This window comes from Pygocentrus nattereri, chromosome 2 (assembly GCF_015220715.1).
Source record: "Pygocentrus nattereri isolate fPygNat1 chromosome 2, fPygNat1.pri, whole genome shotgun sequence".
Lineage (NCBI taxonomy): Eukaryota > Metazoa > Chordata > Actinopteri > Characiformes > Serrasalmidae > Pygocentrus > Pygocentrus nattereri.
In genome coordinates this window covers 51,242,587-51,259,560 of record NC_051212.1, presented here as the reverse complement: position 1 = coordinate 51,259,560, position 16,974 = coordinate 51,242,587, and the positions used below count along the sequence as shown (strand labels likewise).

Genomic DNA, 16,974 nt, shown 5'->3' with positions numbered 1-16,974 from the left:
GATAGGAGCCAGGGGCCACCATGACAACAACATAGATGTAACCTTTTTATTTACCATCCAAAACCACCAGTGAACCTACAAAGTCTTGTGAGTTTATATTTTGCTGCTGTCAGAACAAAACCTTGTATCTCCAAAACGGTAACTTTACAGGGGAAGGGGAAAACCTGCCCTACTTTCAGTGAGAGTCAATGGAACCAGACGTCTTTCCAAGTCATTTTGGGCCGTTTATTTTGGCCCATTCATCATGAAATTTACACACAATGTAAAAGACAACATGCATTTTCAAATTATGTCAAAAACTGAAAAACGACAAAAACGGAGATACAAGGTTTTGTAGCAGCGATGTGTAATGTTGATTATGGTGAAATAGTGATAAAATGTCCCCTCTGCTATTAAATGCTTAAAACACTGTTTTAGACATCAAGCAGCATATTCATAACCATTTCATGTAATAACTTTCTGTGAGGGAGCTTTTGGAGGTGGACGCCTGGTTCCTATCACCACCACTGTGAACAGGTCCGGCTCTTTAGACCAACCACAATAAACCACTTTATAACTTTCCATCTTATTTTACAATCATTTATAGATAGGATTTAGGCCTAAAGTGTACTATTATTCATCCTTTCATGGCAGAGGGGTACATGAAGGGTGTTCTGAGGCAAAATAGTCCCAAAGAAAACTTCTGTTTGCAGATTTATCACAATTTTACCCTCATCTACATCACAAATAAAGCTCACATAGGTTCGCTGGTGATTTCAGGTAGTAAATAAACTGGCTATATTGGTGTTGTAGTCATGGCGACCCTTGCTTCCTATCGCCACCACTGTGAAGTAATCTCAGTCTCTACAATAAACTGTGCTGCGCTGGTACAAGTGGATCAGACACAGCAGTGCTGCTGGAGTTTTTAAACACTGTGTCCACTCACTGTCCGCTCTATTAGACACTCCTACCTTGTCGGTCCACCTTGTAGATGTGAAGTCAGAGACGACAGCTCATCTGCTGCTGCACAGTTTGTGTTGGTTGTCCTCTAGTCCTTCATCAGTGGTCACAGGACGTTATTTTTGGTTCTCAGTCCAGCAGCGACACTGAGGTGTTAAAAAACTCCAGCAGCACTGCTGCGTCTGATCCACTCAGACCAGCACAACACACATTAACACACCACCACCACGTCAGTGTTACTGCAGTGCTGAGAATGATCCACCGCCCAAATAGTACCTGCTCTTTGAGGGTCCATGGGGGTCCTGACCACTGAAGAACAGGGTAACAAAGTAAGCAGAGAACTACAAAGTGCTCCTATGTGGTCAGTGGAGCTGATAAGTGGACAATGAGTGTATATTCAGCCGTGAATTCTGAGTTAACTGGTCCTTTTAAAGGATAAACGTGATTATGCTCCCACGCCTGAGGAAAGTGTTTACAGGAGAAAGACCTGATTCATATCCAAAGGAGGATTATGGTCATAGCTGGTCCATTTCAGCTCTGCATTAGGCTGGAAAGAAGCCATGTACCAAAGCTCGAGCTGCTCACACTGCTGACCGCTCAGCTTTGGGACACGAGTACTGTATGGACAAATGAGACAGTGCGAGGCAAACTGTTAGTCTCTGATTTCTCCCTTTCTCAGATTCATTTCAGGCTGAAGAGCTGGAGAGCTGGGAGAAGACCGAGAATGCCATAGCCTGACTGGTTCAATCATTGCTGAACTCCCCTTCGCTATGGAGAGTGAACTGTGGCCTGGGATCTGGCCCTTCTCCTGGACCAGGAGACCCAGCGGCACTATGATAGGTGAGGTATCTTCTCTTTCACTTTTCGATTCAGCGGACATAGAAACACTTTTCTCTGTATTGGTCAGTCATGTTTCTCGGTGACCATCGCTAGTGATAATATGAAGACATACAAGTATGTAGAAGCCAGTATGGTGATAATAATAATGTAATAATGTCAGAATTTACGCTTGGTGAAAAAAAGTTATAAAACCCAAAGATGTCATAACATGTAATAACATACTGTCTTAACTGATCATGTATTAATACTTTATTGCTTTAGGGAGAGTTTATACATTAATGTTGACCATATATCATTTACATTATTAGACATGTACATTTGTAAGTTGCTCAAATGTTTTTTTCATAGAATGAATGCTTCAATACTTTAATACTTTCAAGACCAGTTTCATGAAAGTTTTATGAACATCTGATTAAATAAATGATATTTATGATCGTGAACGTCATAAATCAGTCGAGTTTGACCAGAACACAACCAGAGGATCGTACTATATACACAGATCAGCCTTAGCATTAAAGCCACTACAGCCCTTTGTAGTTCTACAGTTACAGACTGTAGTCCATCTGTTTCTCTGATACTCTGTTACATAAAACAAGTGGATCAGACACAGCAGTGCTGCTGCTGGACTGAGAACCAAAAACATCCAGCCAACCACTGATGGACTAGAGGATGACCAACACAAACTGTGCAGCAGCAGATGAGCTGTCATCTCTGACTTTACATCTACAAGGGGGACTGACAGGGTAGGAGTGTCTAATAGAGCGGACAGTGAGTGGACACAGTGTTTAAAAACTCCAGTACTGCTGTGTCTGATCCACTCCTACCAGCACAACACACACTAACACGCCACCACCATGCCAGTGTTACTGCAGTGCTGAGAATGATCCACCACCCAAATAGTACCTGCTCTGTGAGGGTCCTGTGGGGGTCCCAACCACTGAAGAACAGGGTGAAAGCAGGCCGTCAAAGTACTCAGAGAAACAATTTTCAGAAATGTCGTAAGATATTATATTTACAGTAAAAGTCTTCTTACATTATCAGTTAAGAAATGATGAGTATTAAATTATTGGGTTTTATTACAATTTTGATCGAGTTAAATGCAAAAGCCTATTACGTGTCTTGGCAAATTATTATGTAGTTATGTTACAGCTTAAGTTTGGGGGGAGGAGCATGCCTGAAACCCCTCCTTCTTCCAATCTAACGCCCTACAAATTCACTTCTGTTCTCGTGACTAAGTGTTCGCAATGCCCACCGCCACCCCATCTCCTCCCTGTTCCTCAGTCCTGCATCAGTCCTGCTTCAGCTATGAGGGGGTCCGGCCTTCTAGCTACATGCAGAAGCTGCTGAGAACTCCAGCCCAAGTTCTCAGAGTTCTCCCCGCCTCCTTCAATCAGTCTTCCTCCATACTACCACCGCCATGTTGAAGGCGTGATTTGAACTCACAAAACATTGCTTGGTTCTACAAGGTGCCTCTCTGTCCTTCAGTAGTTCTATGTACGTTCAAGCCTTTCTGGACTTGTAGGTCTCGCACTCTAGAGCGTTGCCAAAAGAGTCAGTGTCAGGAAAAACTACCTAGGAGCACAAGGAACAATCACTAAGAGGAACCAAGACTTGATGGCGAGAATACAAGAAGGAAGCATTTACAATAAAGATGAAACGAAGATACTGGGATCATACGGAGAAAGAACCCAGTGGTAAAACTGGTGGTAAAACTTTGACACGTGTGATGGTAGATTTAAGTGAAAGGCAGAACTACAACTTCCCGAATCAGGGGTTTCAGGTTCAGGCAGGAGTTGCAGAAGCTAATCATGGTAGAAGTCTGAGAGAGATCTGATAGTGGACCGTTCTCTTCATTTTTCAGTGGACTCCATGTAGGAGTGATGTTGGTAACAGTTAAGTGTTTTGAGGTTCCTGAGTAGCTGCTGGTTCTTTGAGAAGTGACAGGATCCAGTTGCAGAGTGTTTGCTTTTCCACTGATACCGTCATAGCATGAAGCAGGCAACCTGACACCAGCCGTTTGAGTCGCCAGACTGGATGAAATTTGGGTAAAGTCCATCCATCCATCCATCCATTTTCTAAGCCGCCTCTCCGTCAGGGTCGCAGGGGGGGGGGTACTGGAGCCTATCCCAGCAGTCTTTGGGTAAATTAGGGTAAAGTGGATAAGAAAAAGCCAAACCTGTACAGAAATGTTCTTAAAACCAGAAAAGGCATCTGCCAGTATAGTGAGATCACTTTACTTAATAAAATAACATTAAACAAGTGGAAAAGCGCCTGGAAAGAAGCAAAATAATCTTAAAATTCAGAGCACAACCATCTCAAAATAGATGTAAAACCAGATTTAAGATCATTTCACTTGACAAGATGCCACTTTTTTGCAGTGAACCAACTCCTAAGACTGAACTTTGGGAGGTGTGAAAAACATCCCTGCAGATTTCTTTGGAAAACTGAAAGCAAGTCTCTCAAAAGGAATGGAAGCTGTAATAAAGAGGGAGAGTGGACAGTTTTTTGGACGTTTACTTGTAATTTTCTGTTAAATATATGCCATCTGGACCTGTCCAGGGTGTGTGCTGCCTTCCACCCAATGGCCGCTGGGATAGGCTTCAACTCCCCCCAGGACCCAGAAGGATAAGTGGCTTAGGAATGTTGTGTTCCTATGTATGCCATCTGTTTTAATAAATGAGGAGATGTCTCTGCTATTTGCACTACTCAGCTTCCTCAGTGGTCTTTAAACCCTGACCTTCACACAGACCCCACAGGCAGCCTTTGTGATAAATCCTTCCTGTATGAGCCACTAAGTCAAAACGAACTGCTAGAGCGACGTGGGTTGCAGGTGAATGAACTGAGGACGTCGCACTTCCACTACTTCCTGCTCCAGCGAGGGCCCGACTCAGTGTGGTAACTGATCCTCCTTTCGGAGCCATCAATAATGCAGACGGAGATTCAAAGCCCCGAGCTCTCTTAAAGAAGTGAACCAGCCCTGGATTGGGTATCGGCGAAGCGTCTGGGGGGCCTTTGAAGCACCTATTTCTGTTAGGGTTCTTCTGAAAGGAACCGTTGCTTTTTCAGTCTCGAGAAGAGCTCAAACTAAAGAGTCAGTCCATTATGCAACTCCCAAGGCAGTGGTGAGCCATGGCGACTGTTGCCTAGATTCCATGTCAAACAGGAGGCCGAGAGACTGGTGAGCGATAAGACTTCTACTGCAGCTCCTTTAAGGGTTTGATTCAGTGACTCAGCTGGTTGGGTAAGCGTATTACTGTATTAGCATTTCTATGGAAACCGGTTCTCCGTCTGCAGCGAGAGTCTAATGAAGTTGCCTTGCTGAAGGGAATCTTTCAATTTTTTAAAAAACATGTGTATAATTCAGTGGTTGGGATGTAAACAAAGGCATTCAGAGTGGTCTGATGTGAAATGGCTCATTGTAGAGGATCTTACTGACAGGGGTCGGTTCAATGCGAAGTAAATGAATAGTAATGTAGTTGTGAAGGACATTAGTGGGGGTAAAATAGTGGTCAAGTTTTCTTTGGGGACTACTTGGCCTTACTACACCCTGTATGTACCTCTCCACCGTGAATATCCTTTAAAACGATGTTTTAGGCCAAAACGTTCTCGTAAAACTGTCAAAACAGTGCTTCGGGTATCAGGCAGGTGTATTCATAAACCTTTCTGTGAGGGATCTTTTAAAGGCATGAAGCTCTATAAACATCAGGTTCATATCACCACCACTGTGACCCTGTACGTTTCTCTATGAATTTCACATCAAGTCACTTCACATTTTAACCATTAAGCCCTTCTTGCACTAAATGGCACTAAAATGATATATGATTAATAATCAGGTCTAAATTTAATTCATAAACATTTAAAACAAAAATTGTGTTACGGAGGGGTCCTTTTGGAGTATGTTGCCTTAAGGCAACATTACAAGACAATGGAATTGGGAAGAAATGATAGAGGCTATGTCTGGCTTGTGACTGGCTAAATCCATTCCACTGCTGCACAGTGTTGCTTCTAGGCAACATATTTCTGCAAATTCTCATAACAAAAAAACTGATGCTAAATGTTAAAAAACAAGGTTTAAATGTGCCCACTAGAAGATTGCATGACCAAGTATGGCTTTTTATTGACTTACTCAAACTCTTCCTTTTATTGTTAACCATATTATTGCCTTTAAATATGTATAATGTTATTGTTAAGTGAGAAGAATGAGTTTGTTGCCCTGAGGCAACATCATACAATAGGGGGTTAAATTAGACGGAAATTTTGAAAAACTTAAAATTTCTGGTCTGTTGGCCAAGTTTCACATTACATAGCATTGGCCGTGTTCCACAGCTTAGGCGTTGTCATATAAGGCCACTCCAAAGTGAAGGACCCTTCGTATACAGCCTAAGCCTTTCGGAGTGGTTTTGAGGATGCAACAGATGTATCACTCCAGGCCTTTAGTCACCCCCAGCATCACAAAAATGGTGGAAAGCAGAGCCATTAGAGCAGAGCTTGGTTTAAAACGCAAGTCGTTCACATCCTTGAATTCTTCATATCCTTATAAGGATATGAAGCTTTCGTCCATATATCATATTTTAATTAGAAGTGTTTTATATATACGTAGTTTATTGTACTATGCCCTGCGATGGACTGGCAACCTGTCCAGGGTGTATCCTGCCTTCCACCTGAAGACTGCTGGGATAGGCTCCAGCATCCCCCCGCGACCCTGACGGAGAAGCGGCTTAGAAAATGGATGGATGGGATAGTTTATTGTACTACATGAGCTTGTTGCTGAATTTGCTACTGTAGTATGCTCCATTTTCTCTCACCAGCTCCCTCGCAAGTTTTGCGCCACAATTGAAAGAGGCAGGATCTTTAGGGCTGTTCCATGTGTGACCTATAGGCTACTAAGGAGGAGTCCGACTGAGGACTTGCCCTACCTCGGGCGCAGCCCTGGCTTTGGAACGCAGCTATTAATTGCGATTACTTGAACGTGCAAACTCTCGTTCGCTGGGCTGTTTAGTTTTACATACAGCAGCCTGTCCAAGCGCTTTTAGGAGCTGCTTCTTGCATTAGTCAAAAGCATTGTGCTTGTCGTATTGTGCACTGTCCCATATGGACCTCTCATGTTGCTCTCCTCCAGCAAACATATGTCCACTAACACTCAAGTGAGACTTCCGGGCCTGCTCATTTTATACCAGGTTCAAGTACAGAGACATTGTACACATGGCAGCGAACCTAGCATTCAAGACCGCTCACACTGATGCTGATAAACAACTATTAATGATAAGTGGGTGTGGGCAGACGAGCCTAAGAGCTGTTAGCTTTGTTGTCAACATCAAGGGAGAAAAATGGAAGTATGAGTAAAAATAGCTTTCAAAAACCAACTTCAGAAAAGAGTATCAGGTCAAAAACCTCCCTGGAGTCCAGCATCTAAAGGAGCTAAAGTTAGTCATGGGCTATTGTTCTCTTTTTAGGATCTGTTTGAGCTAAACTAAAAATACTAAAGCTCCAAAATTAGATGTGTGAGCACCAATGCAGGTTGCAGAGCTGAGCAAACAGAATGAAAGAGCCCTTTTTTCACAGCACATTCAAAAACAAGAGCTGACCCAGTGGAACGCCCTATAAATTCACATCCTTGCCTTCTGTTCTCGTGATGAAGTGTTCGCAATCCCCACCACCACCCCATCTCCTCCCTGTTCCTCAGTCCTGCTGCAGCTATGAGGGGGTCCGGCCTTCTAGCTACAGACAGGAGCTGCCGAGAACTCCAGCCAAAGTTCTCAGAGCCCCCAGTCTAAACTCGTCTAAACTCAGAGTCTTCCCCCATACTACCACCGCCATGTTGAAGGCATGATCTAAACTCACAAAACATCATTTTTTATTTTCCACTGGCTTGAGAGACGGCTGTGACCATCATAACTGCAATTAAGCTTAAATTTTAGCTTAACCCTAGTTCAGTCTAGTGCAGTTCAGTCTGAGCCAACACAAGCATGAAGGCCTACACTTACACAGAATCATGTGTAGTGTCAATGCTTCTGTTTTTTTGCTGTTGAGCCTAAAAATCAGTGCAAAAACTTCCCTCATTCTGTGGAGGCTAGCACAAATGCTAACAAGGTAATTTTAGCTTCTTAACTGGCTAACGTGGTGAACTCTTTATAAAAAAGTACCAGTTCTCTGCTAGACAAACCAGCATGGAGCAGCGTGGCTGGTCACCAACAAAATCAGCATATGTTGTGTTTTGGATGCTGGTATTCTTGTCATCCAGCATGGCCATGCAGGGTGACCAGCTAAATCAGCACCAGACCAGCACAAACCAGTACAGACCAGCTGTCTCTTTCAGCAGGGTTAATACATCGGTGGATCGATCTAGCTTAAATTCCTGTTTATGCAATAGTGCTTAACTTTTCCTTCAGAGCAAAGAATTAGTTTTACCAAAAATAGAAGAGAACAACCTTGAGTAGCATTAGGACTTAGTCTCAGTTTTAAACAGATCCTAAAACCCATGAAACTGGAACCTTTGGAGTTTGGCCAAGGGACAGTGGTTCTATAAAGCAATAAAAAGGGCTCTGCTATTGTTACAATGTCAAGCCTCTAACCCTTTTAGTACTACATAGAACCCTTTTCGAAAAGTTTCTATATAGTCCAATCTCGTTCTCCATCAATCTGAAGAACCCTTTCACAAGACAAAGGTTTCTTTGCGTGTCCATGGTTCTATATCAAGGCATTTTTGCTACTAAAGCACTCTTGAGGAACCGTCCTTTTTGAGCGTGTACATGTGAATAAGAGTGAAAATGAGGAACACGTAGCCTGGTCAGATTACAATGACTAAAAGTATGATCATTTGAAAAGCTGCAAATACTCAGAGTTTTACTGAAGAAGATGGAACCGAAGAACTTGCCACCAAGGCCCTTATAGGAAAGTTCACTCTGTGGTCATCTTTGCGACGCCGCTGGGCAGTTATTTCCAACCATAACAGACCAGATTCCTCTCTTTGAATGGGGAGAGACCAAAACACTCACAACTGGGAGTCGAACGACCATTTCAAAGACATTTTTTGGAGTCCCTGATAAAACCACCACAACCCTGCTGAGAATAAACATTGAAACCATTAAGTGTTTCTTCTGGTTTATGGTGGTTTTGTAATGTGTTCTGGCTTTTTAATGGGTTGATATCACAACGTAAAGAATCCCAGTGGTTTAACAGGTGAACAATGGCTGGCTGTAAATGCATTTGATGGTTTCTCGAGTGGATCTAAAGCTGTTCTACAGGAAACTAGTGGTCACCTCACCACTAAGGCCATTCCAATTAGAAAGCAAAACCATTACATTTTAATTCTAACGGTTTCCAATAGTTTTTAATTCCTTTTTCAGCTGTGTACTTTGTAGCATTTGGCTCAGTAGCACACATGCTTTTTCAGGTTGTTTGGCAGCAATGCTAAGCAGCCCCTGCTAGCATCCACTGCTAGCCATTAGCATTTTAGCATTAATGGCTGATTTCGCGATGGTCTTGTTTCTTTTTGCCATTTCGGCTTAGCCGGCCGGCCCGTCGATGAGGTCTAATTACCACGCTGTGTGCAGCATTCGGGTGTAGAGTGTCCTTTGTGTTCCTGCCGTGCTTTTGGCCCAGCTCATTTGAATCTGCCTGCACCAAATGAGCTAGCATCGATTCACAAACAACCATTAAACTCAACGTCTTCTCCTCTGTGTGAGCTTGTGCAGGGGTTTTACATGTGCAGAGGCTCCGTATTCCCTATGTAGTGCACCACATAGGGCATGAAACAACAGACTCTAGCGCATTGTATGTCTTACATACAGCTTATAGCTTAATACAAGTGGCTATGTGGCTATTTCGATGTACACGCCATACGTAGAAGACTTATACATTACATTACATATGGCTTTGTGATCAATTTGAGTGTCATGGTGGAGGGTATAGCCAGTGCTCTACCTAACAGATGACCCGAATGACACACTAATTCTGTCAACATCTCATATTAAAGAACCCATATCATAATATCCCCCCTGCCCCGAGCAACAAGTGTAGTTTTATGTTCTTTAAAAGTCATAATTCACTTTAAATGACCCTTTTATAATCCTCACTCCTTATTACTTCGGTGTTAATGGACAGGGCCAAACTGCTGTAAGCTAAATAGGTGTCGGTTTTGATGACATCACAAAAACGTTCAGCTCAAAATGGGCTTCCAGCTTAGTTCCCATAGATAGACTGTACAGATCGAGGTGTGGATGGCACATTTGGCAACCTTAGCAATGATTATATACGGTTTGATTCAGAAACAGCTCACTGCCCGCTCTATTAGCCACTCCTACCTTGTCGGGCCACCTTGTAGATGTAAAGTCAGAGGCGACAGCTCATCTGCTGCTGCACAGTTTGTGTTGGTCATCCTCTAGTCCTTCATCAGTGGTCACAGGTGACCACAGGACGCGGTTGGCTGGATATTGCTGGTTGGTGGACTGTTAGTCCAGCAGAGACACCAAGGTGTTTAAAAACTCCAGCAGTATCACTGTATCGCTATCAGCTCACTACAGTGCTGAGAATGACCCACCGCCCAAATAATACCTGCTCTGTGGTGGTCCTGATCATTAAAGAACGGGCTGGCAGGATAATTCTAGACCTACACCTATATGGTCACTGGTGCCGATAAAAATGGACAGTGAGTGTAGAAACAAGGCGGTGGGATTAATGTTATACCCAAACGGGAGACCCGAGCATGTGTGAGGCCGTCCTCTTCATCAGCTCTCGCTGACTCAGCACTGGTGCAGGGCATTAAACGTTAACTCGGACCGCTCACTTAGTGAAGGCGCCTCGCTTGGAGCAGAATTCAGAAGGGTCAAAGGTTTCTTCCTCTTTGCATTTACTACCGCGCTCATCACACCTGGCCACACTTAACAAGCTGCACCGCTCACGGACCCTTCTGGGTCAATACACCCTCCTGATTTCTCACAGTAGCCCGGAGCCCGAGCTGGATGGACTGGGAGTCACAGTAAGTGGGAAAGGCCAACCTTATACATCACTAATGTTTATGTAACAGTTTTCAGTGTCAAATTAGTATTGGAGTCAAGCTAAAGTTGCCTGAATGTTGATGAATCATGTCGAGAGCCACTTTGTGGCATGAATCAGCACAGCTGTAGTCAAGAGCTAATCATGTGGTGATGTAGGTTATTGCCTCATTTCTCTGGTTGCCCTGGGCTGCGTATTACGACTAATGCATAAATTATTGCATTAGAGCGCAACACCCATGTTTTTCAGGAGAAATTTACTAATGTCTTGTTCTCTGTCTGTGGATTGTCTTTCTGCAGTTATATTTTTCGGTGAGAGAGGCTCGGGGGAGTGTGGCATGGAGGACAATGTGACACAGATCTCTCGTGAGGACCTAGAGGACCTAAGAGAGGCCTTCAACAAAATTGGTCAGTTTTCTAGCAACTCACCAAAACACAAAATGCACCACCTTGTCAACGAGCTGCAAATAAAATGCCAATTTTATTCGCCAGTCTGGAAATCACCTGATTCGGAGCTGCGTGGGGTTCATGTGACGAGTCAAACATTATCAGATTTTACAGGAAGCTACGAAATATGACAATTACAGCAGAGCACCATCAGTTTGATAGGAAATCCTTTAAGTCTGTCTGTACAGATGTATGTCACACAGTGTCGGACATGCTAGTGTGGCCGCTTCAAAGCATCCCATTCCACTGGCAAAGCTGAGCGGCAAGCTGCCAAAGCTGGCAAAGTAACTGCTCAGCAACTGGGGCATCGCTACTTCATCTGCATTATATCGGGATCTGTCAACGAGTGTGTTTACATGTGTCAATAATCCGATCACAGTCAGCTTCCTGCAGTTATCTGATTATTGGCATAATGAAAATAATGAATAATAAATAAATAATTTAATAACCAATAATGAATACATAATAAAAGAGCACACTCATTTCTTAGATCAGAGTAAGGTCTAGACGTCTTACTAAGAAATCCGATAAAGAGGCTGGACTTTTGTCCCGATTGGCCCCTCCCAGTCCTGTCCATGTGCTCGTATTGTGATTGTCTTCCTTGCGCTTCTTTGTTTGGGTTCCTTCCTAGTCCGGCCCCCTTGTTTTCTGACTCTGCCCCTGATTGTTCCACCCGTTTTCCACCTGTGTCCTGTTATCCCTTGTTAGCCCTCTTGTATTTAAGCCCTGTGTTTTTGTGTCTTGTGCTGGTCTTTGTTTGATATGTTTGAGGTTTGATGTGTTGTATTTTGTTTTGTTTGGTGTTTCTTCTGGCCTCCGTTGTTCGTTTGATCCCGTTTCATTTTGGCGCCATGTCTGTCCCTCCTGTTTTACGGATTGGGTCTATGACCGTGGACTGTCTTGACCCCGATTTTGGATTTGCCCATAATAAATCTCGCTCGTCTCCGCACGTGTCCACCTCAACATCGCTCCCAATACAATTTTAGCTCAGTAGCCAGATTTCAGTGCATGTGACTCTTACTCTGATTTCTCTCATTTCTCAGTCTGCGCATGTGTGAAACAGACAGGGACCAGAAATAAGTGAGCAGCGTTGCTGCGAGACAGCACTTTGAGTGACGCTGACACCAAATACATGCTTGACGAAGTGAAGGATTTAAATATTCTTCATCTTGTAGATGATGTATGTTCATATTTTCAGGTAAAGTGGGGCAATGTTTAAAAAAAAAGAAAAAAAAAAAAAAAAGCCGCAATATGAAGTTTGAGTTTTATGTAACATTTATGTCACGTCTTCTTCTGTGAGTTTATTGGCTGGTTACAAAGCCAAAATCTGATTACAGTCTGACTCATGTAGACCCAGAGTTTCCCCAGTATCTGATTACTCAAGTCCTTGTAAATGTGTTGATCGGATTACTGACAAAATCTGATTTTCTGCAGTTATCAGATTATTAAGTGCATGTAAACACACTCGATATCCCTAAAACATTGAAAAACAATATCATGACAATGTCAATATTACAGTATAAATGGTATATGCTGTGTTTTGCCCAACATTAGCTTCTCTAGCTAACATTGTCAGTGTTTGAATCAGAAGCCAGAGTCAATTTGAGTTTCTTTAACAACTCAAGTGTGCCATGATTAAGCCATGTCCGATTCCAAGGCATTTCCACACAATAATCTCGACCCCAAAAACCGAAACTGTTATGGGACAGTGGGGAGGTGGACCCAAGTGCAGAACTGAAAGCCAGTGAGGAAAAAAGGGAAGTAAGGAGATTTATTCTGGTAGTGGAGCATGTGTTTCTGGCATTGTAAATCAGTGAGCCGGGCTCATACCGCCACCGTACCGATCGGCAGTCCGTGGCGTTATCGCTGTGCCACCAGGACGCACAGGTAGCCCTGCTTGAAGCCCTTCAAGGAAGGGAAAGAAAAAAGGCGGGACTGTTAAACAAAGGAAAGCTATAACCGGCGAGCTCAAACAAAGGCCGACTTAGAAGGTGAAATAAAAGATAATGAGAACATAAAAGACACTGCCAGCTTGATTATGACAGGGAGGCAAACTTTATGCTTCCCTTCACTTGTTTGCTCTTAGAGCAAACACCTTTCATATGGTTTGGATTCTTTTCTCTTTTTTATTATTTTTTTTTTTGTGAGTAATTTGGGGGCAATTACTCTCTTTTGTTTTTTCCAGCACTCTTCTTCTCTCTTTATTTTTTGGGGCCATTTCTTTTCTCAGCGCTCTTTATCTCTTTTTGGTTTTGGGGCATTTTCTTTTCTTTTCTTTTCTTTTCTTTTCTTTTCTTTTCAAAGACTAAGTACCATACCGGTCACCCCTCTACAAAGGTGTGACAAACACAGGCGTTTGATGCAGCCTTAAGTAGGGGAGTCTGCAGGTGTATTAAGTGAACCTAATTAGCCCGTGGCTCCTCGCCACCGTCACCCTCTGCTGGTAACATGCGGTACAGGCTGGGCACCTTGTTGCGGTCGCCCTCTGCTGGCAGCAGGCGGGGCCGGCTGGACCCTCACAAAAACATAAAACTCAACTGGAATACTGCTGTTTGATACAGTGCTACGTTATTATCTTTGATCTTGGCAAGGACATTTGGAGAGCTAATGCTAGCTACATTAACTTGGCCAACTAGCGGGGACCAAAGTTGTACCTGATGCCCCTGTCAGTATGTTTTGACACTGTTCGGCTGTTCGACTGTTCACAGTACATATTTTATGTGCTTGTTTTCAGTAAAAGCGCCAGTGTATGAGTCCAGACAGACTGTCTAGACAGTGAGGGGCAAAATTTTCATATTCAAAACATCACTGTTTGAAATCAAAACCAAAGCTCAAAGTCAAAAATCTTGACTGCCAAATGCCTGGAATTGGGGAATCTAATCTTTTTCAGATCGATTCTCCGCCCTAGTTAATAAGCACTTTTCACAAGATCTAGAGGTGCCTAAACGCAAAGTAAGACAAATTTCACTATTGCCCCTCGGACAGTTACTAACCTCAGAAACCCAGGCGTTCGTATCACTTCAGCACCACAGAAAGGTGTGTCGCTTTATCTTTGTCATAGTTGCCAAGATTGGAATTCGAGGATATGTTTAGAACTTTTGGAGATCCAAACACACAGCAATGCGGGAGTTCAGACTGAATTAAGGACATGCTAAGTGCTTTTTCATGGAAAAAGGCCTTCACGGCTCTCAGACTACAGTAACATCAGCTAACGTCTCAAAAATCATCAAAACGTAGATAAGCCATGTTAGGTGGAGATGTTGAAATAGCTCACTAACGATAAACTAGTCAAAGTGGAAAAGAGCGAAACACTCGCACGTCCTGGCACGTTCTCCCCCCATCACTCAGCGCAATGCTAGTGAATGCAGGCGTCTGTTAGCTGACGTAACAGATCTGGCGGTTGGCGCTTTCCTCCGAGTGCGTTCGGCTGTCCCGTGACGTTGCGTGAGCGGCAGTTCGGAAAGAAGCAGTGGTTGGTTTCACAGGACTCGGAGGAAGCCTGTGCTGCCTTCACCCTCCCAACATTGGTAGTGTTGTGTGATTGGGGAGTCCTATCTAGCAGGTGGAATTGAAAATGGGAGAAAATTGGGTAAAAATCCAAGGATGGGAAGTAGTTGGTGTAGCTAACTAGCTATTATCATCTTTGGCCTTATTTCTAGACATTTTTCAAACTCAAACTAAGCAGAAAATGTGGACTAATGGAACGCATTGAAACATACTTTACTATTGCGATTTGTTATATTTGTATAGTGTTAATTGACAACATTGATGGACCGTTTGCGTCTTGCTTCCACACTGATTAAAATAGCTTTTATGCCACAACTTGGCCAGTTTTGATGCACTAAAGTTTTTTTCCGATAAAACTGAGACCACTTGAAAGCAGCACAAGTGGACGATTGGGTGAATTTCATTTTTCTTTGTGATGTAATGTGTTCTGTCCTTTAACAGAGAAATGGACCGAGCCATGAATAGGGTCACGAGTTTATTTGATTTAAAATGCCTTCAGTGGGATTTATAAAAACGCATACTGCTTATTGGTTCTAAGTTACGGCTTCTTGCTGGCAGCACCTCATGGACAAAACCTCACTTTTATAAATGGAGACGAGAAACTGTGCAACATATTTACCAAATGAAAATTGATTTGCATCTCTCTGTCTCTCTTGCAGACATTGATAACAGCGGTTACGTCAGCGACTTTGAGCTGCAGGAGCTTTTTCGGGAAGCTAGCTTCTCTTTGCCAGGGTACAAGGTGCGAGAGATAGCGGAGAAGTTCATCGCCGGGGACACCAACAAAGACGAGAAAATTAGCTTTGAGGAGTTTGTTGCGGTAAGGCCTGTTATGACTGTACTGAAGTATAATATCATCTGGAGCTTCTGATATACACAGACTTTTACAGCTGGAGTCCTGCGGTGCTTAAATTGCTAAGCTTCAGGAGATTTAGCTCACTACTTGGCTGGAGTGTCTGACCATCTCACGCCTTGTGATCATTTAATATTCTGTCTGATTCCTCAGATATACCAGGAGCTGAGAAGCAAAGAGGTGAGAGAGACCTTCCGCAAGACCATCTCCAGAAGGGATGGCATCCGCTCATTTGGGGGGACTTCTGGAATCTCCAGTGAAGGAACCCAGCACTCGTACGCTGGTAGGACTAAAATGCTGAATCAGTTTAAGAAACAAATCACACTTTTGTCACTTTTCAGAACAGAAACCCAGTCGTATCTCTCCCAAATGTATCGCCTGTAATATGCTAACATTTACGGCCTTCTTCGGTCGCTCAGTGCAATATTTTAGCCTTTGCTGAAAGCTGAGCCAGGCTGCCGTCCCATTAGTAGTGATGAGTTGCATGAATGAGGTCATTTTATAGCCCTTCCCTCTGCAGGGCTTCCAATAGTAATCTGAGTCTGCCACTTGTATTGCTAATGTTTTGTCTGTCGAATTGGCCCTCAGACGAAGAGAAAGTGGCCTTTGTGAACTGGATCAATAAGGCCTTGGCAAACGACCCTGATTGCAAACATCTCATCCCTATGGACCCCAGTGATGACAGCCTGTTCAAATCGGTCAAGGATGGAATACTTCTATGGTAATATGAGCACACGTGTGTTTGATTATACACCACAGTGGAACTGCATGGCATCCTGTTCATTAGTTTCTAATGATACATTTAGGTCAGGGCTCGGCAACCCAAACGTTCAGCAAAAATCAAACCACCTTCGGAGCCACAATATTATGTCCATTTTACCATCTTGGCTAGGAATATGTGTTAATGTGCTAATTTAGGCTAAAACATTTAATACAAAGGAAAACACAGACTCACTTTGCTCTGCTTTAAGCTTCAGCTCAGCTATAGCCGCTTTTCTCGCATCTCTGGCAGGAAACTTTTCCTCAAAAGTCAAACAGATTCTTGTACAATGTCTTTCAATGTTTGATTTTTTACGAGGATGAGGTCGCTTCTCGTTCGCCAGCTTCTTCTTGGAATTTCCGAGCTGGAAAATTTGTCTTTTCAGTGTTTGACAGTTTTTCGCTGCAGATTAAACATATCAGGAAACTAGTTTACCAAAGGCAAGATTGCTGTCTGCTACAACAATGGTTGCCTTGGTGATAAGCAGTCTGCGCGCCAGGGTGAATTAGCAGTTCTACGTTAACGCCGACATGTGAGACCACTTATTGTTAAAACTGTTAGAACGACCAGCAGAGCTTTATTTTTACCTGCAAGTCTAATTCTGTGGGATAGGATAGAGACAGGACAGTAACAGA

The 16,974-nt window shown here is 43.3% G+C and overlaps 1 protein-coding gene across 3 annotated transcripts in view; it reads left to right on the top strand.

Moving 5' to 3' along the window:
• The first annotated feature begins 1,552 nt into the window (after positions 1–1,552).
• The window catches only part of pls1 (plastin 1 (I isoform)), a 39,715-nt gene continuing 24,293 nt past the window's right edge, over positions 1,553–16,974 (top strand). Inside the window, exons 1-5 of one of the 3 annotated variants that reach the window (XM_017714665.2) lie at positions 1,553–1,779; positions 11,073–11,180; positions 15,386–15,546; positions 15,733–15,862; positions 16,168–16,300. In XM_017714665.2, coding sequence (XP_017570154.1) covers positions 1,710–1,779; positions 11,073–11,180; positions 15,386–15,546; positions 15,733–15,862; positions 16,168–16,300 — 602 coding nt within the window. In that variant the 5' untranslated portion in view covers positions 1,553–1,709. Of the gene's footprint in view, positions 1,780–4,952; positions 5,021–10,632; positions 10,757–11,072; positions 11,181–15,385; positions 15,547–15,732; positions 15,863–16,167; positions 16,301–16,974 lie in introns of those variants that run through there. The other 2 variants (XM_017714668.2, XM_017714667.2) reach the window with 2 other exon arrangements.